Here is a 22,808-nt window from a genome sequence, read left to right on the forward strand (position 1 = left end):
TTGGCTCTCGTAGTCAGTCGGAGGCGATAATTTTCTTTTAGTCCTTTTCTTACATTTCCGCTCCATTTCTCGCTGCTCATGACTCAATTCACGGCAGGAGAGACGAGTATGTACGAGGAAACGACACCTCCTTCGCAAGAATTTGAAAAGCTGGAACTCCCTGCACATCCAACTCTTTTTCGCAACGCGACCGTGCCTCCTGGAAATGTCATGTACAAGCTCGATAACAATGTACCAACTACAATGCGACCCTATGCTTCCAACTTAGAACTAGTCAACGAACGCAAACGCAGTCGTGATGATAGTGGCGAATCTTCTACTGATTCAGCTGAATCTACATCTACTACTAGACCTCCTACCAATCAAAATTCGTTCAGTCGCGAATCCAAACGGCGCACTGTTGGTATCGACAAAACCGAAGATACCATCGCTGGATCCAGTCATACTTTTGTCACAGCTCATAGTATCGCGTCTGAAACTTCAGTCTCGGTTAAAACTCTCGCAGACCCTTCCCTTGATGAGACTGCGCCTGTTACGAACTCAACAAAAACATTTACCCAACTCATACCCTCTCAAACTAATAGTGCTTCCTCTGGACCTGACTGGTCTACTCATCCTAATGCATGGGGCTATCTTCAATCACTCAATGAGGATTATCCTTCCACATATTTGGAACGTAAAGGCGCACCTAAACCCGACGTCAATCAACGTGCTGGATACATGATTGGCCGATCGGACCGATGTGAGCTTAGGTACGTGACAATTAGTTTACTTTGAGTCCTTATCTGCTGTTCCTTATACCTTTGTATGTTTGAAGCATTGATCACCCGTACGTAAGCCAACGACACTGTCTAATTTATATTCTATGGGTAAGTTTGTCTACGAATGCTTCCAATACACTAATTGACATTATTATTCACTGAAAGACCTTTTGTTCATATAGCAACGCTCAAGTGACAATGTAAACGAAGATATCAAGCTACCTGTTCGACCTACAGTGATTATTGAAGATATGAGTCGAAATGGAACGTTCATAAATGGGCAATCGATGGAGCGAGGTTCCAGACAAGTTTTGAAAAATGGAGATCATATACAGCTCTATCGACGTGCAGCATTTGAGGAAACAGATCCACGCCAGCAGTGTAAGTTAAATACTAACTTGTCTCCCCTCCCCTCGCTTTTTCGCAACACCATTGGGCCTCTAATATGATATTTCCCATCCTTTTTTGTAGTCTTCAAGATAGTTTTGTCTCCTAATCTAGTCGAGCCGGTATGTATCGCATATTTGTTTATGTCGTACCCTTTTGTCTGCTTATACAATCTAACATTCATGTTGACGGAAATAGAAATTTGAGGAGAGTTATGAACTTGGAAAGATACTTGGCGAAGGCAATTTTGCAAAGGTTCACGTCGCAATTGAGCGAGAAACCGGCAGAGAGTTTGCCGTCAAGATTATACAAAAGAGACGCTTTGCTAGCAAACCCAAACTCCTTGCATCTTTGAAAAAAGAAATTGCCGTCCTTATGGGCCTTCCTAAACATGTAAGTATAACCATAAATTGGAAGTGTTTATGATCCCCACACGCACTAATCTGTTTAATAGAAATGCATCATGTCTGTGGAAAAGGTTTTTGATGACGACGACCTAATGTATCTGGTTTTGGAACTGTAAATGTTACTCCATCTTTACACAATTTTCTCATTAATCACTCCCGTCGCAAACTCTGACATATTATATTTTCCTTGGCAGTGGTGGTGACGGAGACTTGTTCGAGTACGTGTACGAGAAACAACGCCTCCCAGAAGCTGAGGCTCGCCTACTGTTCTGGCAACTTTTGGTTGGTCTGGACGTAAGTTGAATCTGCATTTACGGGTGCTAGGGTTTCTCTCAAACAAAGTTCTCTGACTATCTGAGTATGTTTGTAGTATTTACACAGCAACAACGTCGTTCATCGGGACTTGAAACTGGAGAATGGTATGCTCGCATGCTGAACGTTCATTGGTTGTATCAACATGTCATTGACCGAACACTTTCAGTTCTCTTTGAAGACAAAAAGGAACTTAGGATTAAGATCGGTGATTTTGGACTAGCGACTTTTTCTCATAAACAGTTTGCACTCACCAGTCGATGCGGCACGCCTAGCTATGGTAAGAGAGTGGATAGCTATTGTAGTTTCTTCGGCGATACATGCATGATATTGACTGTGTTTCAATAGTCGCACCAGAGATACTCGCTCCAGCAAGTTCTCGTGCCTATGGTAAAGAGGTTGATCTTTGGAGCTTAGGCGTCATGCTGTATATCTGTCTTTGCGGCTATCCACCATTTTATGCTGACCACACAGGTAAGAGAATCCCTCCAGTACTTGAATGAATCAATTGAAGGCACTAAATGTATAACATCTTATAATAGTGCCTTCACAAGCTATCAGAAGCGGCCAGTTTACTTTTGCAGAAGCTGACTGGAAGAACATTACCAAGGAAGGTATGAGTGACATCACGTTATAAGGAACTTGCGTTTCCATCCACTAGCATATCTCACCGTTTCTCTTCGTTTGCGCATTGTAGCCCAAGACCTGGTTAGCAGACTCATGACAGTTGATCCAACAAAACGTATCACTGTGAATGAGGCCATGGTAAGTGGGTTGTAAGGTGTATGCATATTTTCGCTCGTCCAGTTCGACTAATTATCGTTTATAGTGGCACCCTTGGATTGTTATGGACGTAAGTACTTCATCAGTCTGTGCGACTTATAGCACTGCTCATAAACTATCATTCATCATTTGTACGTATTGACTATCTTCGCTTCAACTGACATCTCGCATCTGTGATATAGTTAGCAGGAGAAGAAGATATCGATCCAGCCGTCACTGCCGAAATTCGAGCTATTTTCTCTAGCCAACGAGCTACTCTCCAAGAAACTCAGACATGTACTGCACCATTTGGAGATACGGGAGATTTGACATCTGAGGATGAAGACTGAGCGCCAAGCCCATTACTGCTGCCTACCAATGCCACTGCTATTTTGACCTCGAGTTTCTTTGCCACACCACACCTTCTATTGCTGTCAACCCCCGTAACAAACACACCCATAAATCATGCATCCTATTTTATTAAACTACACCACACGTACAGAATACCTATTGAGAGAAACGTGGTGAGATGCGCCCCTGTTGGGTAGTATAGGGCTTGTGTAGCGACCGCATACAACTTTTCTTTGACCCTGAAACCATAAGTGGAGAAGCTTTTTCTAGCATCTTCCAATAATAATTTCAAGCCAATATGATTGGCTAGAGGTTACAAAAGGTTGATTGTGCATGGGGTTGCCTCTATAGCCAACGTGCCATATCTGTCTGGCCGGGCTCTGCAGCGGCACATGGGAAAATTTAGACAGTCCTCTATTGAGAAGCAAGGTATTTTTGGCAAAGTTGTACCGCTTCACCACCGGAGTGTAGGTGCGTTGTACGTCTACGTGGACTGTCAGGTAAGGCTTATTGGTGAGATGTCACGGTTGGCATGTGTTTTAGGCTTTTCATTTGAAAAACCTGGTTGTACATGTAACAGCGTTAACTTTATTTTTATTTATTTTCGTTTTGAATGGCTCTGTGGCCGGAAAACGGCTGCATCATGGTCACTTATATCATAAGGCAGTGGAGCGTCATACAGAATAGGTGGTGTCAAGCCCAAAAAAAAAAAATGACATGGAAAAATACAATAATGAATCTCCGCCCCCGAATGACCGCAGTTCCATCCAGCATTGCCGTTGTTAACGCATAGTAGACGTCGAACATGGGGAAGATAGAGTTTGTGGGCAGCTATATTAAGGACTCAATCAGATTTAGTCAATATATCAAGTTATGCAGAATAGCCGATCTGTTGATTTTGGGCCGTTACAAACCCCATGCTCTATTTCCATATGCGTTGGATTGTTGTTGGCGCTTGTTGTAGAAGGATAGCCCACACTGGAGTATACACGATCCATAAAATGTACATGACAACTCATGGCATTAAGATAAAATATGTATCCACCTCAGTCATTGATACTAGAACAAATAAAAACGGGTAGTCGGGTTGATACTTGGATTCTCAGGCCTCTCGTCTTCTTTGCATCATCGGAAATCCTCGGTTCGGAACCAGCTGCTGAGGTTGACCGAACATCGATGAGGGAATAGAGAGTTCGCCATGGTGTTATTTGGCACGTCAATTATGATAATTGAAATGGTAATGAATCGGGTGATATGACACGTCTGAAACGCTTATTGCTTTTTGTATTTTTATTTTAGTATTTTTGTTTTTAAAATTTTCTGTGATTTCTATTGGAAGAGAGCCAACTCTCTTTTTTTGTCTAGAACCAGGCTCTCTGTCTTCACCTATTTTTTTTCTTTTTTGTTCTTGACGAATCATGGGTAATAATCCTTCGAAGAAATCCGGCAAAGAACGCCCAAAGAGTCTCCCAAGCCGCCTTGAACTGCCAGACAATGATTTTAGTACAAACACCGCATCGTCTGTCAGCTCGATTCTCATAAATTCACAAAATTCCTATAATCGAAACAACCAACAGCAACAGCAGCAAGCACAACAAAGCGCTTTAAGCCAACTTAATCCAAACTATCCGACAGGCCGCAAAGGATCACCGCCGCCAGGAGCAACCAGCAATGGTCCAGAATTGGAATCTCCCGAAGACGGCAATGCCGCTGACAACGATGTCGATTCAAACCAATTGACTGTCAACTCAATTAATCAGCTCACCGTGAGCTCCATGATCAGTATCAATGGAAAAACCATGGATATTGATGACTATATACACCGACTTTTGGAAGCTGGTTACGCGCCAAAGGTATCCAAGCAACTTTGTTTAAAGAATGCAGAAGTCACTGCTATCTGCCGAGCCGCTATGGACGTATTCCTCAGTCAACCCGTGAGTGTCACCAACTTTGTTGCCATTACATCAACTATACCGTTTTCCTTTACGTCGTAAAAAAACCCCATGTTTATGTATCGGCACAGCTGTATGCTTCATGTCTTTCTTTCTCTGCTAACCAAGGAAATTTCCTCCCGACTAGTCTTTGATCGAATTAACTCCTCCTGTCAAGATTGTAGGAGATGTAAGTACTCACTCGATGTCAGGACTTTTTGTCCTAGCCTCACTGCGGTTTCTAAATACCCTTTGTTCAACTCCATAGGTCCACGGTCAATTTACGGATTTGATTCGGCTATTTGATATGGGCGGTTTCCCTCCAACCTCCAATTATCTCTTCTTAGGAGATTATGTTGATCGTGGAAAGCAAAGTCTGGAAACCTTCCTATTACTATTATGTTACAAGCTCAAATATCCTGAAAACTTCTTTATTCTACGAGGCAATCACGAATGTGCCAATGTCACTAGAGGTACGTGGATTTTGACTATGTAGAGAATTGAGTGGTGTGCAGCTCACCCTTGTGCCGTGACTATCCAGCTAACCGTCTTTATCCCTTTCTCCCAACAGTGTATGGCTTTTATGATGAATGCAAACGCCGATGCAACCCCAAGATCTGGAAAACATTTGTAGATGTCTTCAACACACTTCCTATAGCTGCTCTTGTAGCTGGTAAAATCTTTTGTGTACATGGAGGTTTAAGGTGAGCACTCACATGGTAAACCGATAGTTGACAAGGCTACATATGACTCATACGCTTCACCTAAAGTCCGTCGATGCATAGTATGGACGAGATTCGCAATATCCAACGACCAACTGATGTGCCGGATTATGGACTGCTTAATGACTTACTGTGGTCGGACCCGTCGGAAACAGCTATCGATTGGGAAGATAACGAGAGAGGAGTGAGTTATTGCTTTGGAAAGAAAATTATCAACGAGTTCTTAGCCAAGTTCGATTTGGACCTGGTTTGCCGAGCACATATGGTTGTTGAAGACGGCTACGAGTTTTTCAACGAACGGACCCTGGTTACTGTATTTTCGGCACCAAACTATTGTGGAGAATTCGACAACTTCGGTGCAATCATGAGTGTTAGTGAGGAGCTGTTGTGTAGCTTTGAGGTACAGTTTCCAATGGGCTTATCTTTTTACACATCTTCCCAAACTAACAATCCTATTTTGTTTTCGGTTACACAGCTGTTGACACCTGCAGATCATCCATTGGCAAAGGAAAGACAAGGTCGCGGAAAGAGGCGAACTAGGTATGTATTGTATTTGTTGTGCTGTATGGATAAGCGAAGCCGGATTTTTAAATGTCATGCTTTTGAAATTGCAGTCCACCGCTTCAAGATGTCCGTCAAAGCGTTTAATTAAAGCCAAGCAAGCTCCACTTATTATCACAATGTTCAGTCCAGCCAACAAAACCGCAACAAACTCCACAAGGGTTGTGTTTTCTGTAATGTATAAAGTTCTCTACTCCCCCCTCTCAATCAACCAAATCAAAAAGTCATGGAAGCTCCAATTTCGCCTTGCTCTCAAGTCGATGCTTAAATCCCACCCATTCCCCCCCATATACTTTCTTCTTTTTTCCTCTTATTATATTCTTCTGCTTCTTCCACCTTTGACATGTTTGTTTCTTGTTACATTCTGCTCGATATTGGAGCCTCTCGTGTTGTATGTAATGGATTACCATCGAAGCGACTAGGTAGACTAGTTCATTATTTTCCTTTTCTCTTTTTTATTCCACATCTGCCCCTCCTCCTACACTAGGCGCTTCACCTTCTTTTTTGCTTTAGCACTGTGATTCAACGGATAACTTTGTAGAGTTTTTATAGCATTCAACGTCTTTGATTTTACATACTTGATATTCTATGCTATTTGCCTCTCTTTCTTTCTTCTCTCTTCAAACTTTCTTCTCCCTTTATTACTACTTTTGACTTTTTTTTATATATCTCAAATACATGTTTTCCGCATGAACCAACCAAATACATTGTTCCGATGAAGGGGTGCAAAGTTTAGCACGTGTGGATATGCTAATACCCAAACTCAAGCTGAACGCTTCGCTCACAAAGATAGTGCCTAATACGTCATCGACAAAGTGTACGGAACGAATGACATCTTCCACTATTTATTAGTGTGAAGTGCTTTTGACTTTTTGTTTCAATCTCCACGTAGAGCGGATCTGTGTGCCGGGGGACCTGGACCTTTGTGGTGCGATTAAATTGGGCAGGCAGGTGGGAAAATAGGTTGGTGGATAAATGTCTCAGTATTTGATACTTGCAAGAGGTGAATGAATTTTTTTGTTTGCCAAGGCTTGGGCCATTAAAAGACACCTCTAGATCAATAAGATGAGGTGCGTTGATATAACCGTTTGTTGGTCTCAGTTGGTCAGACTAGACAGCATGGGAGGGAAAAAAAAAACCTGATTGCCAGAAGTGACTGCCCTGAAAGCCATGTAATGTAGGAGGCAGCATTCGTGGCCGCAGTGCAGAAAAGAGTTGATGCGGTTGATAGGCAACAAAGACTTTTTTGCGGCCTAGGCACTCCCATATATGCACTTACAATGCTACGTGTTGCAATATGCTATGTTATCATTTTCGTGTGTTGCATTGATCTCGCTTACCCTTTTCAAGCATTTGCATGGACCGTGCAGACGCAATCTGATTGAAAGATATCAGTTCTTAAAAGAGTCCGTACCACCACCCCACAAACAACTGCACAAGACCGTAAACAAAAGAAAAGTAAGTTTTGTGCCTTCGTTCACTCTCGCTTTCGGAATCATACCGAATATGTCATGCCATGAATTGAGATGAGAGAGACTGGTTTTGGTCCAAACAGAAGGGGGAAATTTTTTGGTGAGGCTGCGCAATACACAATGGGCTTTTCCCACTGAGCTGGGTTTTTTTTTTCTTCCCTGTCTTGGTAAATTGAATGTGCAAGTAAGCCAAATTTATTTTTTTTATCTTTGGAAATTTGTATACATGAGAAAAGGTAATGCAAAAAAAAAAGTTTTTTTCTGTACAAAGAAGGATCGTAGGACAAGAAAAGCAGATGATAATGAAAAGGCAAGTATGGACAATGAAGAAAGAGAGATCGAAAGAAAATGGAACCAAAAGAACTAGAGTAAAAAAAAAAAAAAGCAAAGCCAAGCCAAGCAATACTTGAATGATTGCTGCTCAGGTCCCATCTCTTTCAATTTTTTGGTATGGTTGAGGGTTCCTTTTACCGATCAAGTAAATGTCGTCCTTTTCGACGTTTAGTTTTCATCTCTTGTACTTGAGGGCTTGACCTGCAAATTTCCTCCATACGAAAATGGCGTCGGAGAGCATCTGTTCTTGCAAATGAGCGTTGACAACAAGGACAAACATACGGTTTGACTCCAGTATGAACCCGGATGTGGCGCTGTAAATCATGTTTACGAGCAAATGCTCGAGGACAGAGGGGACATTGACATTCTCGAGTTAAAGGTTTGGTTTTAGCTTGGCCTTTCTTCGCTGTAACTACAATTGGTTCAGGTGGCATGGTTGGATCAGTTGAATCACCTTTCAAGGAAACTCCGCGACTAGAATTGTAGTACGAGGGGAACCCGTCGACCTGATTTCCAGGGGATGTTGGTATGTTGTCAGAGGGCAAAACTCCTGGACCGACAGTAACCATGTCGTCTACGTACGCAAGTGGCTCTTCAAAATAATCGGGCAACATCATATACGCTGCGGGCGAGGCAAGATAATCAGTGCCAGCCGTGTCTAGTAGTCCGCACGTATAGCTTGTATATTCTGACGAGTCGCTCGCAAGATCATTGAAACTAGCGTTATTATCCAGAAAGTCAAAGTCCTCCGAGGGTGAAGTGACCAAAGTTGGAGAAGGTGCCATTTGACGCTGCATGGCGTCAAGTGAGGAAAATAATAGGGAAGATGAAGATATGTAGGCAGATGAAGACATGAGGGGGAACGAAAGTATATTTCCATCATCCCACTCGTGATTTGATAGTGTAGCGACAGTAGACATTGGATTCTTTGCTAAAGAAGGGAGGGGAAAACGAGAGAAAGAGGAAGAAAGGAGAATGAGTGCAAAGAGAAAAAAAAAAAAGAAGCAAAAAGGCTGTTCTGCTTAAGACGGGTCGGCCCCATCCTTTATATATCAATCTCCCGCAAACCAAAAGCTGCGTTTGCCACGCATGACAGAAACAACATCTTATAATTAAACCTGTTGCATATATTTAGCTGCCACACCATTATATGAAGCACTGTGGTTTCATGGATATCTTTCACACACCGTGGGTATGCAACATAAATCCTCTAGTCTAAGGATCATCACAATCTATGTCTTTGAGCACTCGCTCTATCATTTGTATAGGCGTGTTTGTGCAAGCAAGAGTGTGTGTATATGTTTGTGTATCCTCCTTCCTGTTACGGTTGTCCCAATATAGGAACCTCACAAATAAAGAACCGGAAGGTGAGATCGAGAACCAAAATGAATGGGTGGGATTGAGCACAAACTGTCCCTGGAGGTGGACGCTGTACTAAAATGCAGTCACTCTTGTTTGCAGGTATATTCCTTTCCTTGGGAGTAGATGAAAGACAGAAAAAAAAATACTCTCTACTAAAGTGGTCGTTAACATTCAATCTTTTTACGCGAGCAAAGGCTTCTCTTCCCAATTATTTTACAGCACTTCGTTCAAATCATTCACATACCAACTTTAGTACGGTTGAGCGTACTAAGGTCGCCTCCTGAAAAACAAGAAGCATTACTTCATAACAGGACTTTTATTCCATTTCGTTCTATCAGTGAATGACTCGGAAGGGGGAAAGTGATAGATATAGCCATGTTAATTTGGTTGTAAGCAACTATCAGAAAGAGTGTAAGCGGTTATCTTCAGCTCTTTCCATGAGGAGCGTGTTCTTTCGTCAATTTTGTGACATGGCTGATTCCCTATCAATCAAGTAAACCATGCTGGATACTACTTATAGTAGGCTGATATGAAGCTTCCATTTGGCATCAAGAGGGGAGATGATCCTTAACCTTTCTTTCGGTCCTTAAGTAACACATTTTTCAAATTTGGATATGCATTATGACAGCAACGTCATAGTCAGCATAATCAACTCCTGGCACTGGGGATATCATCTACGCTAATAGATTGTAAATAGTTAGCATATACTCATGCTGACCATTAACTAAAAAGAAATTAAACTCCAAGCTGCACACCGCAATCACTGAACGTAAGGATACAATTTGCTGACATTTATGTAGCAACCTTGCTCGACTCAATGTTAGCTAAACTCCAATTATCGAAACCTTGAAATGGTTACCTCCCAGAGATCACCTCATAAATCGCATTGATCGATCATCATTCTATCTCTTGTGACGGCTCGTGACGATCGGTCGAAAATCAGATACATTCTGTACCTTTCCATGCCGAAAAATAAGTAGCAAAAACATAAGGGGGTTTTCATGCTTTCGGGTAGCGCAGTCAAGATCTGGCATCCTGGACCCTGAAACTGGATTTACGTTATTGGGAGGTAAAATCCCCCATGACACAAATCTCTATGCCATATGAGTTACGATATTCACTTCAGAATATCGTCTCGTTCCAAAAATGTGGTATGTAAATTAGTAACGACACTTTTGATTATATTTTGAATCCACAACTTTCCTAAAGGAATGAAGTTGTAAAATGATCGCTCATTGGCCATAAAGATAGACATGAAAATGAAAACCGCACGAGTAATTTCACTGATGTGTGTGAAAGATCTCAACTTCGACCTCCCTTTAGAAAAAAACCCCCTACAATCCAGATTTTTACCACGTGAGTTTGCCGCTGTTCTTCATACATTGCATGCTGACAGCGGACTTGACGGATGGCATAATGTTGTTTGCTTGGTCGGGATAATGTAAATGCATATATCACGCGTTATGGGAGAGGAAAAGAGATACGAAAGCCTCATCATACTCCGTTGGATGTAGGTTTAGGAGCCGTAATGAGACAGTTTTGGGCTGGACCATTCATCAAAGAGTCCATGGCACAGAGCCACCACTTTTTCTTCGATCGCCCAATGATATGATCGTGGCTAATTGGCATTTCAATCGGACCTGACCTCCTTGTGCAAACCTCCACCCAGTTCTTGAGTTACTTGTAAGTGATTGCCACCATATCTCTACCGCCGGATTGCACACCCCGCCGCCATAAATAACAATAAGGTAAATTTTTTTTAGTAGGATTAGATTACTCTTTGCTTCTAAGTTCTAGTTTAGTTTGTTCCAGAACTCCATAGACGTTGCTCGGATTACCAGTGATGATCTGAGGAGTAAAGTTTTCAGAATATGAGAATGAGTGTCGCGCTCGTCGTATTGGCTTATGCTTCAGGAACTACAAAAGTGGCGAAAAGCATGTCAAATTAGTCGCCGCCATCTAGCATACATGTGCGTGAAAATCATGCCACTTACTGCTCCAGTCGCTCCCAAATGGCCTTCATGTCGCAAGAACAACGCCTTCATTTCTCCTTTAGACCAAAAGTTGATGGCGTACGACAGCGTGTTCATGGTAACAGGGTGGCCTGACAAATTATTTCGGCTTAGCCTGTGTAGTGAAGTGCTCGAAATCGACTGCTGAGAAAACTCACCTCGAATATAACATCCTCCAAAGTATATTCTTCGCAGTCCATGCTGTTGGGCAACCAAGTATGCGATCTGGCCAATATTATTACTAGATCGAGAAGGGTAAATAAGTAAAACTAATAAATAGATGACATCAAGTCGAGGCGTAGTAAAGCAAAAGTGCAGAGAAACGCAAAGAAGAAGCACTTACGAAACCATAAATAATAGGGATTTTGAAATATCTTCAGCATGAAATGCATCTTGAGATTGCCGTACACCTTTTTTGAATACTTTGCCAAAACTTGATGCTATTCGTGTAGACTTTAACCCAAGTTTTGAGTAATCGGAACCATAAATGTCTCCAACCAGCAGATCGACATTGCGATTATCTCCATTTTGTGACAGATCCAACATTTCTGTAAGGGCCAAATGCCTATTAGTACATCATGTAGACTCATAGACACTAACGTTATCGAATCTACGGATGAAATTCACAGTACCATCAAAGCTTTGCGCTCCAGTCAAAAGCGATAACAGGCCCCACAGTGTTCCACCTCCTAACTATAAAGTTGTATAATATTCGCGTTAGTGCCGTCTGAGACTGTAGAACGGGCTGTAGTTTCAATTCGTAGACTTACCGATGTTCCGCTTATTCGAGAGAACTCATCTGGTCCTGTCACTTTCAAAATGCTGACACCTGAGCCTATATTAACCAGCTAAAAAGTAGTTGTTAGTGATTTGAAAAAATCATGAGAATCAACCCCATTGGATAGTATATACCATATATGGATACAAATCTTGAGTTCGTTCTTCAAATTGCATAGGATTGGTTTCTGAATAGGTAAAAACTTCATACGGAATCTCGGTAATGAAGAAGTTTAAGCCTATGGATGCAAAACAAGTTATAAGATGGAGATAAAGCAACTTAGTAAATGAACGTTCAAAACGGATTGCCGCGAAACTCTACGCTATTCCTCGTAATTTCAACGCATCATCTCAACAATACTTACCGTTTATTAAACACTCCATTTCGTCTTCCTTTTGTATAGTGATACCCGGTAATCGTTTTGCAATCTTGTCTTGGAACAAATATGCGCCTCCTCCGGTAGCTTTGACGACCTGTTCATTTCGATTATCGATATGCTTTGCGTCTTCAACTAGTTCTGCAATGAAGTCCAAACACTCGTCTATTTTCTCGGTTTCAAACTTTTTAAAATGCAATCGACCGCCCTTGATGTCGTTTGACGACGTGAAATAGACAATCTTTGCGAGAGATCCTCCAATCTAGGACGACAATAATGATGAGTGAGATGGACAGATCGATTGAGCCGTGTGCCTACCACTTGCGCTGAAAGATTTCCCTGAGCTATAAGTACTTACATCAATAGCAATCTGAGAGACATGTTCAGTTTGATTAGGAAGCACGATGTCCCTGGTATCGTTGGCATGGGAAGCCAATTCGGAGACAGTAGCACCTTCAACGTTCATTTCAGGTTTTAAAGTGAGTGGGGAAGAAATGGAATCAATGAACTGCGGTGACAGTTGTCCAGTGGATGGGTCCGATTGAGTCGAGTCAGACGTAGCTGTGGGGTGAATAGCTGGCTCGACGGGCATATTGGGTTATACTGGGTTATATTTTTATTCTCGCAGGTTTGGGTTCGAAATGTCCAATGAGAGACGCTCCGCTTCTTCAAAAAAAAAAATTATTAGTTACCGACACTGGGTCATGTGACTTACTCCATCAGATTCCCTTTTCAATAGTGGGCGAGAAACGCGTATTTGCGTGAAAAAGGAAAAGAAAAAAAAATTCATACGCCAAGTTTTTAAACCACACAAACCCATCTTTCCTATACTACAATAATGCAGCCGCTAACGCCTAGTCGCCGAAATACAAAGGTAGTTACCGAATGTCTACTCTATTCCAACTAACTACATTGTGTCTAACCAACGTGAAATCGTCCATGCAGTCGACGCCCTTATCCGCGCAATCAAAACAGACAAGCATTATAGCATACGCTTCATCAAAGGTAAATGGATCGAACAGTGGAAGTGCGCGTTCTACGCGTGATTTTAGCACAGTTACTCTCGAAAGATTCTCTCCAATTGCTTAAAACCTCATGGCTCACACTCTGACTGTATTTTAGGATACCCATGAGACAACCGAAAGTCCGAAGAAACCGTTGGCCACAATAACCAATAAATCATTGCACAAGGTAAGAAAGCCGAGTACAATCGAGTTTTTGCCGCGTTGTTTCCACTTATTGATAACGGCTATGGTAGATCCCGGAGTCACCGGAACGAAAGGTATTTATTTTGTTTTCGTCTTGCTCTTGATTATGTATAAGCGGGATTTTCTATATCTGATGATGGCCTACGATAGAAAACAGGCAGACAATCAAAAACTAGCTCACCAGTCACAACCCCCAAATCACGCCTGTCAGCACCAGCAACCATCTATTCTCCCATAGGGTCTCCCTTAAGCAAACGGACACTGGATGTGCAACATGACTTGTTTAAAGTGTATGAAGACACTATCAACAGCCCTGAACGAGGTCGAAATTTACCATCACACCGAAGGCGATCCTTAAGTTTATCATCTGATGTGGATGGTAATCTAGAGCACGCCACCTCCTCCTTGGATTCAGAGTCACGCCACAACCAAGTTGTGCAGGAATTGGAACAACAACTAGAACAACAGAAACGTGACAATGAACGGCTCCAAAAGGAACTAGATGAGGAGAAATCACATCGCAAGGCATTGGAAGAAGATCACAAGCTACAAGATGACTTCATCAAAGCGTTGGAGAGGCAACTGACGGACATGAAATTGACCCACAAAGAAAAGTGCGATTCATTACAAAGAGAGATTGAGGAATACAGTGAGCTATTAGAGGAATGCCGCACGCTGTTGGAATTAACACAAGCAGAATCTTCGTCATCATGAGTAATAAATTGCCGGAGCTGATCTGGAAATAGTGGAGGTCTGTGAGTGAAGCATTGGTCATGAGCATTAGGGGCTGTAATGTCCACTCAGTTCAGCATGACCCATTTTTGGTATTATTTCATATATCTAGTTCTCCCCCCATCCGATAGACACGCACGACCGCACCTCTTCACTGCACTGCTTAATTCAGTAGGCATTTTTTACGTCAGAACGGTATAAGGGCTATAGGCAAAAGCAGGAAGACGACTTCCGTCATTCTCCGGAGGGGAGAGCGGCTCTTCACATGCATCTCATGTGACTTGGTTCCGCCTGTCTTGCCGCGGCGGGCTGCCAGGGCTTTAAATATTGAAAATCCCATCGTGAGAACTTTTTGAGAGGCCAGTTTTAATATGCTCTCGTGCGTGGGAAACCTTAGGGTATGAATTCCATGGTTGCATTTGACTACATTGATCCCTTCAACCTAAAGACGATCGGTTGAAATTAAATGCAATAAAGTGTTTAATTTACAGCTGTGGATGGATACTGGGTGAGAGGCATTTATTGGCGGATGAAGTGAACCACCTTTCCACATGATGATGAATAAGGCACGAGCCAATGAAGGGAGCCAATCCCCCCGCATTTTTCGTTTCCTCCTTTTTAAGCATGCCAAGGGACTTTCCGGAGCTAGCTGACTGGGGCTGGGCTTTCAAGCAGCCGGATCAGCCTGAATATAAATACCAACATCGTTTACCACTCTCTTGCTTCTTTGACTCACATACATCACATCATGGTCAACTTCAATCCTCACAGACCCAATTCCCCAAGACCCTCTACTCCTCACACTAAGGTGGAGGAAGAATTGCACGAAATGGCTGGTATCGATTACGACAAGGTCTCGATCCACCGTAACCCTTCCGTTGCTGTTTTGTACGAAGAAGCTTTGACCCATGAGTATGGTACTGTGATCTCTTCAGCTGGTGCTCTCTGTGCTTACTCTGGTAAGAAGACCGGTCGTAGCCCCAAGGACAAGCGCATTGTCGATGAAGAAACCTCTAACGAGGATATTTGGTGGGGTCCTGTCAACACCAAGATGAGCGAACGAGTATTCTTGATCAACCGTGAACGTGCTATCGACTATTTGAACACTCGCCCAAGACTGTATGTCTTTGATGGTTATGCCGGATGGGACCCCAAGTACCGCAAGAAGATCAGAGTTGTTGCTTCCCGTGCTTACCACATTCTCTTCATGCGCAACATGTTGATTCGCCCTACTGAAGAAGAACTTGAGGACTTTGGTACTCCTGACTTCACTATCTTCAATGCCGGTGAATTCCCTGCCAACAGATACACCACTGGAATGACTTCTACCACCTCCGTTGCTGTCAACTTCAAGGTATGTATTTGACTTTATGAGAGCAAATGGTTCTATTCATAACGGCCAACTTTTATTAATCATGATTTATTTTCCCCCTCCTATTTAGCGTGGTGAAATGATCATTCTTGGTACTGAGTACGCTGGTGAAATGAAGAAGGGTGTAAGTTTACCAATCCCAAAATGAAAAAAAAAAATTGCGTCGGAATCAAATCAAACATGCCTGACACCTTTTACCACGCTTGTTTTGTCTATTATTAGATCTTCACTGTCATGCACTATCTTCAACCCAAGCAATACAACGTCTTGTCTTTGCACTCTTCTGCTAATGAAGGTCCTGCTGGCGATGTCACCCTTTTCTTTGGTCTCTCTGGTACTGGCAAGACCACCCTTAGTGCTGATCCCAAGCGTAAGCTTATTGGTGATGATGAACATTGCTGGAGTGACACTGGTGTCTTCAATATTGAAGGTGGATGCTATGCAAAGTGTATCGACTTGTCGGCCGAGAAGGAACCTGAAATTTTCAATGCCATTCGCTTCGGTTCCGTTCTTGAAAACGTTGTTCTTGATGAACAAAGCCGTGTCGTTGACTACTCCGATGACTTCCTTACTGAGAACACTCGCTGCGCCTACCCCATCGATTACATTCCCAATGCTAAGATTCCTTGCCTTGGTGGTCACCCCAAGAACTTGATCTTGCTTACATGCGATGCCTTCGGTGTCCTCCCCCCTGTCTCCAAGTTGACTCCCGACCAAGTCATGTTCCACTTCTTGATGGGTTACACCACCAAGATTCCCGGTACCGAAGACGGTATCGTCGAACCCCAAGCTACTTTCTCTGCCTGCTTCGGTTCTCCTTTCCTTGTCTTGCATCCTCAAAAGTATGCCACCATGCTCGCCGAAAAGATGAGCCAACACCAGACGAATGCTTGGTTGATCAACACTGGATGGGTTGGTGGTTCTGCCAAGAACGCTAAGCGTTGCCCTCTCAAGTACACTCGTGCTATCTTAGATTCCATTCACAACGGTGAACTTGCTAATGCTGAATACGAGACCTTCGAGGTATTCAACCTCAGCATCCCCACATCTGTACCCGGTGTTCCTAATGAGCTTCTTCATCCCCGACGTGCCTGGCAAGGAACTGATGCTGAATTCACCACTGCATTGCACTCTGTCGGCAAGATGTTCAACGACAACTTGGAACTTTACAAGGATGGTGCTAGTGCCGAGACCATTGCTGCTGCTCCTGTTGTTCCTGTATAAATTTTCTCTCTCCCCTATGTATCCTGACATTTTTCTTTTCCAAGTTCACAATCCACCCCCAATCCATTTATAATACAATTTCGCACACGTTGCATCTTCATTCCAATTTGATATAAAGATTTGCATTGACTTGTTACAATGTTGAATTCCATTGTATTGTTTAGGTGGGAAAAGGCTCTTTTTGGCGATAAGAATGCACATGCAGTCATGGGTGATGGTGCAGCTTAAATTAATTGTGTGGACGGAGGCACTATTAGCTTTCAAAGTGACAATTAATATTTGATTCATTACTTCCAAAGCAATTGTTGTGTTTAATTTGGTGTGCATGTCACAGGCTGCGCATGGGGTAGCTGCCATCTTACTGGTGCTCATTCTGCCACAGCACTGGCAACCCTGAATAGTCCACATAAAATCTCAGCCGAAATAAAATGCCAGATCTCATTTTTTGGACCCAATCGCAAAAGTATGCGGTCTCTAAATTTTCCACCGTCTGCCACAAATTGTGCTGCCACATTCTCATCGACCCGTTGGCTATTGTCTTGGTGTTCAATCCAACGTACTATTCTCACGCTCTACAAACCGCCACTGAAAAGGTATTGCCGCCTTTTCAGCGTAATGCCCGATATTAGTGGCGAACAATAGATTGGCTCTTCATTAGGAGCTAATATAAGAATATTTTGCATTTTTATCCATCGATTAAAAGTTAAGAGTGGCCACAGCATGAAGGAATTAAACTCTTACGAGAAGGGCTTGAAAACGGACTAATCATTCATTATGTGTCATATACGCGTCTGGGTCAACCTTAAACAAGCGACGTGAAGAACACAATCAGCCAAAAGAAAATACCTTTAAACCCCTTTGCCATATTGACCCAATAACCCATCAAAAAAAAAATTCATGACTCATGCTGACCTTCAACGAGTGATCACGTGAACTAGTCAGAAAGATAGGAAACGTTCGGATCATCGCATAATGGCGAAGCTATAGAACAGCAGTGAAGATAGCATATCAAGCGCCTTAATCATAAAACAGTAACAAGGAATGAAATACCAGAGCGAAAGGATATGATTTTTGCTTGGCTTAAATCACTTTGGAGAGCCAATTAAAGTGGCTGCCGATAATCTATTCAAAAAAAAAAACCTGTCAAAATGGCAGCCGTCGGAGTGCAAAGGTTTCCGAAGTAGATAAAAAATCGATCTGTTGGTTTCAGTCGAACGAGTTCATCTCTACTTTCCTCCAAATCTCATTGTCATGTGCGGTATCTTTGGTGTGTTTAACTATCAAGGCGATATGTCTTCATATCGCCAACGTGCACTCTATCTTTCTAAGAAGTACGTAAACGCCTTTTCATGTCTTTCTTTGTAATACAAATCGACTCACACCGTCTTCCACCATCTTTTCTGCGTTTCGCTTTTAGGATTAGACATCGTGGTCCCGATTGGTCAGGATGTGTTGTCAAGGGTAACCATATCATGGCTCACGAGCGTCTTGCTATTGTTGGTGTCGGTAAGTTGGGGAAATGGGCAGAAATGTTAGTATATGATGTTTTCCTTTGATATTCATCATCTGCTCTTCGGTTTACAGACAGTGGTGCCCAGCCCCTCGTTAACGAAGACGAAAGCATCATTCTTTGTGTCAACGGAGAGATCTACAATCACAGACATCTTCGTGCTCAATTGAAGGAAGACCACAAGTTCCAGACTCACTCTGACTGTGAGGTTATCATGCACATGGTGAGTGTGGCCAACCTTATACATCAAAAATGAATTTGCTCAACTAACTTAACCCATTCTGTATGTAACAGTACGCTGAGATGGGAACCGACTTCATTCAACACCTTGATGGTATGTTCTCATTTGTCTTGTTGGACGTCAAGCGCAACCGTATCATCGCCGCTCGTGATGCTATTGGTATCACCACATTGTACTATGGTTGGTCATCCAAGATGCCCGGCACCATCTACTTTGCTTCTGAGTTGAAGTCTCTTAACGAAGAGTGCGACAAGATCTTGGCCTTCCCCCCCGGTCACGTCTATGATTCTGAGACTGAGCAAACCACTAGATGGTTCAACCCTACATGGTGGGATGGAGACAAGATACCCAACACTCCCCTTGACTACACCGTTTTGCGCGAGTCTTTGGAAACTGCCGTTCGCAAGCGTCTTATGGCTGAAGTTCCCTATGGTGTTCTTTTGTCGGGTGGCTTGGATTCTAGCTTGATTGCTGCTATCGCTCAACGTGAGACCGAGAAGATTGCCTCTGGCGGTGCTAACGCTGATGATGACAACCTCGATGAGAGTGAGTATTATACGATACGCTGCTAAATTCTGCTCTTCATAACGCAGTGACTAATCAAATTTTTATTTTGCTCTTTTTTTTTTTTTCTCCAGGTGGTCCCCGATCATGGCCCAAGCTCCATTCGTTCTCCATTGGCTTGTCTGGATCTCCAGATCTCGTTGCTGCTCGTGAAGTTGCAAAGCATCTCGGCACCATTCACCACGAATATGTCTTCACCCTTCAAGAAGCTTTGGATGCCGTTGCTGATGTCATCTACCATCTCGAAACCTACGATGTGACCACCATCCGTGCTTCAACACCCATGTATCTTCTTTCTCGCAAGATCAAGGCATTGGGCGTCAAGATGGTCCTCTCTGGCGAAGGTGCTGATGAAGTTTTCGGTGGATATCTGTACTTCCACTCTGCACCCGATAAGGCTGCTTTCCACACCGAGACCGTTACTCGTGTCAAGAACCTTCACACCTCCGACTGTCTTCGTGCCAACAAATCAACTATGGCTTGGGGTTTGGAAGCTCGTGTTCCCTTCTTGGACAAGGCTCTCTTGGAAATTGCCATGAACATTGATCCTCAGGAGAAGATTTGTGATAGAAGCAAGGGTCGCATGGAGAAGTATATCGTTCGCAAGGCCTTTGATACCAGCGACGATCCCACCGCCAAACCATACTTGCCCGATAGCATTCTCTGGCGCCAAAAGGAACAATTCTCTGATGGTGTTGGCTACGGATGGATCGATAAGCTCAAGGACGTTTCAGAGGAGACCGTCACTGATGAACAACTCAGCAAGGCTCACGAGAAGTGGCAAAAGGATTGCCCTACTACCAAGGAAGCTTACATGTACCGCACCATCTTTGACTCATGGTACCCTCAAGAAGCATGCACAGCTAGCGTCGTTAGATGGATCCCAAGAGCTGACTGGGGCTGCCCTGAAGATCCTTCTGGTCGTGCTCAAAAGGTTCACGCTTCTGCATACTAGACCCCCTCTTTTTCACCTTAATGAAAGATAGAACGCCTTGTATACAAAAAATCTACCCTGACTTAAAAAGAAGGTAACATAAAACCCAGGTATGGGAAGCCAGAAAGAAAAAAAAAGAAAAAAAAGGAAAAGACTCCTCCCCCTCTTGTAGCATAATAGATCCCAATATAAGATTGTTATAAAAATGATTATATATAAAAAGTCTCATCGAGTCAATACGCCTTTTATCAAAGTCTTCAGGAATATGTCTCTCACCAATGTTCTACCAAAGTGCCCATGGCCACACATACCGTTTTAGGTTGAACAAAAATGGTGCGTTGGTCTTACAAGGTAGCCATGGTGTTTATGCCCCGCCTGATGCAGTGCTCGTATCAGTAATATTGGGCATCACAGGAAGTGCCACAAAATTCTTGCGCTCATGTCAGTCAGTGATAACAAACAGTCCTCTTGCAAAGCGAACATCCACATCGTTGGTGGGGGGTATTACAAGTCCACTACTGTTTTACAAGTCCACTACCGTTATAGCGAGTCCAGGTCCATCAGGACATGGAATCGCTCGAATTTTTTTCTTTTGTTCTGATTGGTCCTGAGCACTTTATTCCATTTCGCTTTTTTCTCTCAAATTGGGTATCTCTAATCCACTAAACCCATCCTGCGAGGCATGGGATTTTGGATTCCATTACATTGTGTTATGTAACAACTCTTTTTTTAACTTCATTGCAGTTGTCACACCTCAACCAAAGTACCCGATCAAATGCCAGTCAACCAACCAGTGAATGTATGTGTCAATGTACTGATTAAAACTCAATTTATCTGTGTGCAATTGGACTTGCATAAATAGACCATTTCAATCTGCTCTTCACGTCCTTTACGCTCCTTCCCCACTCTCACAACTAATCATGAGCTTGCCCGACTTTATGACCAACCCCAATGCCGTCCTTGGCGATACCGAGGATGACTGGCGTTATGGCCGCATTCCTGACTACAACAAGGTCAACGCTGCCTTTGACAAGGGTAAAGATGTTCGAGTTTAGGTTTTACTGATTCACACTAGTTGAAAATGCTGACTTCTATTACAGAAAAGACAAAGGATCACGCGGAAGGCTCTTTGGAGTGGTTGGTGTCTAACCTCGTCAAGGTATGTGTTTTCGATTTCGCACAGGCCAGCTCAATCCTACTTTACCTGGGGTTGGCCGTGCCTTGTCATCCCATATTTGTACTAACTCTGCAATCGGCTTTCAATAGAACTGGGAAAAGGAAATGTCCTATAAGCTCAAAGCCGACCAAATCCGTACTATCAACCGTGAAAAGTACAGATTCTCTGTTAACGGTCTTAAGTGGCACACCATCGATGAGATGCTCGAGGTACGTACTGGCGACTCAACTAATATAATTAAAAAAAAAAAAAAAAAGGCGGGCTTTTAGATTACTTCACAGCTGAGTACCGAATACTGATTTATTTTTTGGTTCTAGATGGGCACCTACAACGCTTTGATCGGTGATACCGAGCTTTACAAGGCCAGTGAGAGCGACTTCTCTGACTCTCACAAGTTGTTCAAGCGCGCTATGGGTACTTTCTCCTGGGAAGTTCTAGAAGTCTACTCCGGCCCTCCTACTGTTGCTTTCAAATGGCGGTAAGCTCATCTAGATTCGCTATCTCGTTTGTGTCACATTTGTTGTAACAAACCTAATTTTTGTCATTTTATATCAGCCACTGGGGCAAGATGACTGGTGACTTGTCTGTCAAGCTCGGTAACGGCAAGAAGTTGGAAGCTGCTGCCAGCAACGAAGTCTGCGAGTCCTTCGGTGTCACCGTTGCCAAGGTCAATGACAAATTCGAAATCGAAGAAGTAAGTAACTCTCGATTTGTGATACTATTTATCTCCGTCACAAAATGGCTACACCAACGTACAAAACTCTTGACCACTAAAACGCCTTCTCTTTTCCTTCCATTCGTTTCCAGCTTGAGACTTTCTACGACCCTAACCTCCTCATGAAGCAGTTGGCTAAGAACAGAAAGGATGAGAACGGAGAAGTTATCCAAACTACTAGCGGAAAGTGCCCTTTCAACCCCTCCTCTTAGGTTAGATACCAAGACGAGTAGATAAGATTGGGTCCGTAATTTAGAAACCAAATACTCGGAATTTTGAAATCTACTGCCAAGCTTACAAAAGCTTTTTACATCATAAAATTTACCCTGATATACCTCGATTCTATTTGTTAAACTTGGTCTTAATGTCTTTGTTACTTCATCTGCCGTTTCCTTTACAGCAATATTGACTATTGAATTCAGTGAATGTTTCAAAATCTTTACAGTACAAAGCTCGCTCTGCTACCTTCGGAACGCAAGACAGAACTATGACATATGACTTGTTGAATGGATCGATTCAGCCCACTCCAGTTTGTACAGCTCCCAAGTTATTTTAACTCGATTTCCCTAACAGAAGATAAACTTTGCCACATTCTCGATGGACT

The 22,808-nt window shown here is 42.9% G+C and overlaps 10 protein-coding genes across 10 annotated transcripts; 7 read left to right on the plus strand and 3 right to left on the minus strand.

The window, feature by feature from the left end:
- Positions 1-3: 3 nt before the first annotated feature.
- K450DRAFT_253367 (uncharacterized protein) lies at positions 4-3,176 on the plus strand. The gene is made up of 14 exons (XM_051591022.1): positions 4-752; positions 818-869; positions 944-1,142; positions 1,233-1,270; positions 1,347-1,541; positions 1,603-1,667; positions 1,750-1,849; positions 1,926-1,974; positions 2,037-2,147; positions 2,216-2,341; positions 2,410-2,481; positions 2,565-2,632; positions 2,697-2,720; positions 2,833-3,176. Exons 1-14 carry the CDS (start codon positions 79-81, stop codon positions 2,977-2,979), a joined length of 1,920 nt encoding a protein of 639 aa, XP_051442203.1. The 5' UTR covers positions 4-78; the 3' UTR covers positions 2,980-3,176.
- Positions 3,177-3,657: 481 nt separating this feature from the next.
- K450DRAFT_253371 (uncharacterized protein) lies at positions 3,658-4,211 on the minus strand. Its single transcript, XM_051591023.1, has 2 exons — positions 3,895-4,211; positions 3,658-3,811 (listed from the first exon to the last, which is right to left on the minus strand). Exons 1-2 carry the CDS (start codon positions 3,997-3,999, stop codon positions 3,674-3,676), a joined length of 243 nt encoding a protein of 80 aa, XP_051442204.1. The 5' UTR covers positions 4,000-4,211; the 3' UTR covers positions 3,658-3,673.
- Positions 4,212-4,230: 19 nt separating this feature from the next.
- K450DRAFT_253376 (uncharacterized protein) lies at positions 4,231-6,350 on the plus strand. Its single transcript, XM_051591024.1, has 7 exons — positions 4,231-4,914; positions 5,060-5,101; positions 5,180-5,384; positions 5,483-5,615; positions 5,682-6,033; positions 6,109-6,173; positions 6,248-6,350. Exons 1-7 carry the CDS (start codon positions 4,399-4,401, stop codon positions 6,279-6,281), a joined length of 1,347 nt encoding a protein of 448 aa, XP_051442205.1. The 5' UTR covers positions 4,231-4,398; the 3' UTR covers positions 6,282-6,350.
- K450DRAFT_253382 (uncharacterized protein) lies at positions 5,893-6,970 on the plus strand. Its single transcript, XM_051591025.1, has 3 exons — positions 5,893-6,033; positions 6,109-6,173; positions 6,248-6,970. Exon 3 carries the CDS (start codon positions 6,314-6,316, stop codon positions 6,614-6,616), a length of 303 nt encoding a protein of 100 aa, XP_051442206.1. The 5' UTR covers positions 5,893-6,033; positions 6,109-6,173; positions 6,248-6,313; the 3' UTR covers positions 6,617-6,970.
- Positions 6,971-7,830: 860 nt separating this feature from the next.
- Positions 7,831-9,039, minus strand: K450DRAFT_253385 (uncharacterized protein). Its single transcript, XM_051591026.1, has one exon. The coding sequence runs from the start codon at positions 8,917-8,919 to the stop codon at positions 8,134-8,136; it is 786 nt and encodes a 261-aa protein (XP_051442207.1). The 5' UTR covers positions 8,920-9,039; the 3' UTR covers positions 7,831-8,133.
- Positions 9,040-11,095: 2,056 nt separating this feature from the next.
- Positions 11,096-13,288, minus strand: K450DRAFT_253392 (uncharacterized protein). The gene is made up of 9 exons (XM_051591027.1): positions 12,886-13,288; positions 12,516-12,789; positions 12,286-12,389; positions 12,144-12,221; positions 12,006-12,066; positions 11,717-11,921; positions 11,532-11,614; positions 11,356-11,465; positions 11,096-11,278 (listed from the first exon to the last, which is right to left on the minus strand). Exons 1-9 carry the CDS (start codon positions 13,117-13,119, stop codon positions 11,135-11,137), a joined length of 1,293 nt encoding a protein of 430 aa, XP_051442208.1. The 5' UTR covers positions 13,120-13,288; the 3' UTR covers positions 11,096-11,134.
- Positions 13,270-14,006, plus strand: K450DRAFT_253398 (uncharacterized protein). Its single transcript, XM_051591028.1, has 5 exons — positions 13,270-13,401; positions 13,473-13,532; positions 13,650-13,718; positions 13,786-13,809; positions 13,893-14,006. Exons 1-5 carry the CDS (start codon positions 13,366-13,368, stop codon positions 13,971-13,973), a joined length of 270 nt encoding a protein of 89 aa, XP_051442209.1. The 5' UTR covers positions 13,270-13,365; the 3' UTR covers positions 13,974-14,006.
- Positions 14,007-15,836: 1,830 nt separating this feature from the next.
- K450DRAFT_253406 (uncharacterized protein) lies at positions 15,837-17,070 on the plus strand. Its single transcript, XM_051591029.1, has 2 exons — positions 15,837-15,963; positions 16,062-17,070. Exons 1-2 carry the CDS (start codon positions 15,919-15,921, stop codon positions 17,061-17,063), a joined length of 1,047 nt encoding a protein of 348 aa, XP_051442210.1. The 5' UTR covers positions 15,837-15,918; the 3' UTR covers positions 17,064-17,070.
- Positions 17,071-18,170: 1,100 nt separating this feature from the next.
- Positions 18,171-20,668, plus strand: K450DRAFT_253412 (uncharacterized protein). Its single transcript, XM_051591030.1, has 5 exons — positions 18,171-18,394; positions 18,481-18,569; positions 18,648-18,796; positions 18,868-19,360; positions 19,453-20,668. The coding sequence occupies exons 1-5, from the start codon at positions 18,315-18,317 to the stop codon at positions 20,331-20,333; spliced, it is 1,692 nt and encodes a 563-aa protein (XP_051442211.1). The 5' UTR covers positions 18,171-18,314; the 3' UTR covers positions 20,334-20,668.
- Positions 20,669-21,203: 535 nt separating this feature from the next.
- On the plus strand, positions 21,204-22,555 carry K450DRAFT_191624 (uncharacterized protein). The gene is made up of 6 exons (XM_051584457.1): positions 21,204-21,347; positions 21,413-21,471; positions 21,579-21,698; positions 21,807-21,967; positions 22,045-22,183; positions 22,297-22,555. The coding sequence occupies exons 1-6, from the start codon at positions 21,233-21,235 to the stop codon at positions 22,414-22,416; spliced, it is 714 nt and encodes a 237-aa protein (XP_051442212.1). The 5' UTR covers positions 21,204-21,232; the 3' UTR covers positions 22,417-22,555.
- The last annotated feature ends 253 nt before the right edge of the window (positions 22,556-22,808 follow it).

The sequence above is a fragment of the Umbelopsis ramanniana genome, assembly GCF_025399195.1.
Source record: "Umbelopsis ramanniana AG unplaced genomic scaffold K450scaffold_53, whole genome shotgun sequence".
In the NCBI taxonomy this organism is placed as follows: Eukaryota; Fungi; Mucoromycota; class Umbelopsidomycetes; order Umbelopsidales; family Umbelopsidaceae; genus Umbelopsis; species Umbelopsis ramanniana.

Coding starts and splice junctions, on each gene's coding strand:
- K450DRAFT_253376 (XM_051591024.1), top strand. CDS start 4,399: ATGGGTAATAATCCTTCGAAGAAATCCGGCAAAGAACGCCCAAAGAGT. Junction 4,915..5,059: donor ACGTATTCCTCAGTCAACCC/GTGAGTGTCACC, acceptor CCTCCCGACTAG/TCTTTGATCGAATTAACTCC. Junction 5,102..5,179: donor CTGTCAAGATTGTAGGAGAT/GTAAGTACTCAC, acceptor TCAACTCCATAG/GTCCACGGTCAATTTACGGA.
- K450DRAFT_253412 (XM_051591030.1), top strand. CDS start 18,315: ATGTGCGGTATCTTTGGTGTGTTTAACTATCAAGGCGATATGTCTTCA. Junction 18,570..18,647: donor TCTTGCTATTGTTGGTGTCG/GTAAGTTGGGGA, acceptor TTCGGTTTACAG/ACAGTGGTGCCCAGCCCCTC. Junction 18,797..18,867: donor GTGAGGTTATCATGCACATG/GTGAGTGTGGCC, acceptor TGTATGTAACAG/TACGCTGAGATGGGAACCGA.
- K450DRAFT_253371 (XM_051591023.1), bottom strand. CDS start 3,999: ATGAGTTGTCATGTACATTTTATGGATCGTGTATACTCCAGTGTGGGC. Junction 3,812..3,894: donor ATATGGAAATAGAGCATGGG/GTTTGTAACGGC, acceptor TCCTTAATATAG/CTGCCCACAAACTCTATCTT.
- K450DRAFT_253392 (XM_051591027.1), bottom strand. CDS start 13,119: ATGCCCGTCGAGCCAGCTATTCACCCCACAGCTACGTCTGACTCGACT. Junction 12,790..12,885: donor TCTCTCAGATTGCTATTGAT/GTAAGTACTTAT, acceptor TTGTCGTCCTAG/ATTGGAGGATCTCTCGCAAA. Junction 12,222..12,285: donor AAGATTTGTATCCATATATG/GTATATACTATC, acceptor ACTACTTTTTAG/CTGGTTAATATAGGCTCAGG.
- K450DRAFT_253406 (XM_051591029.1), top strand. CDS start 15,919: ATGATCATTCTTGGTACTGAGTACGCTGGTGAAATGAAGAAGGGT. Junction 15,964..16,061: donor CTGGTGAAATGAAGAAGGGT/GTAAGTTTACCA, acceptor GTCTATTATTAG/ATCTTCACTGTCATGCACTA.
- K450DRAFT_253398 (XM_051591028.1), top strand. CDS start 13,366: ATGCAGCCGCTAACGCCTAGTCGCCGAAATACAAAG. Junction 13,719..13,785: donor CCAATAAATCATTGCACAAG/GTAAGAAAGCCG, acceptor CGGCTATGGTAG/ATCCCGGAGTCACCGGAACG. Junction 13,810..13,892: donor CGGAGTCACCGGAACGAAAG/GTATTTATTTTG, acceptor GATAGAAAACAG/GCAGACAATCAAAAACTAGC.
- K450DRAFT_253367 (XM_051591022.1), top strand. CDS start 79: ATGACTCAATTCACGGCAGGAGAGACGAGTATGTACGAGGAAACGACA. Junction 1,668..1,749: donor ATGTATCTGGTTTTGGAACT/GTAAATGTTACT, acceptor TTTCCTTGGCAG/TGGTGGTGACGGAGACTTGT. Junction 2,342..2,409: donor ATTTTATGCTGACCACACAG/GTAAGAGAATCC, acceptor ATCTTATAATAG/TGCCTTCACAAGCTATCAGA.
- K450DRAFT_253382 (XM_051591025.1), top strand. CDS start 6,314: ATGTTCAGTCCAGCCAACAAAACCGCAACAAACTCCACAAGGGTTGTG.
- K450DRAFT_191624 (XM_051584457.1), top strand. CDS start 21,233: ATGAGCTTGCCCGACTTTATGACCAACCCCAATGCCGTCCTTGGCGAT. Junction 21,348..21,412: donor CAACGCTGCCTTTGACAAGG/GTAAAGATGTTC, acceptor CTTCTATTACAG/AAAAGACAAAGGATCACGCG. Junction 22,184..22,296: donor ACAAATTCGAAATCGAAGAA/GTAAGTAACTCT, acceptor ATTCGTTTCCAG/CTTGAGACTTTCTACGACCC.
- K450DRAFT_253385 (XM_051591026.1), bottom strand. CDS start 8,919: ATGTCTACTGTCGCTACACTATCAAATCACGAGTGGGATGATGGAAAT.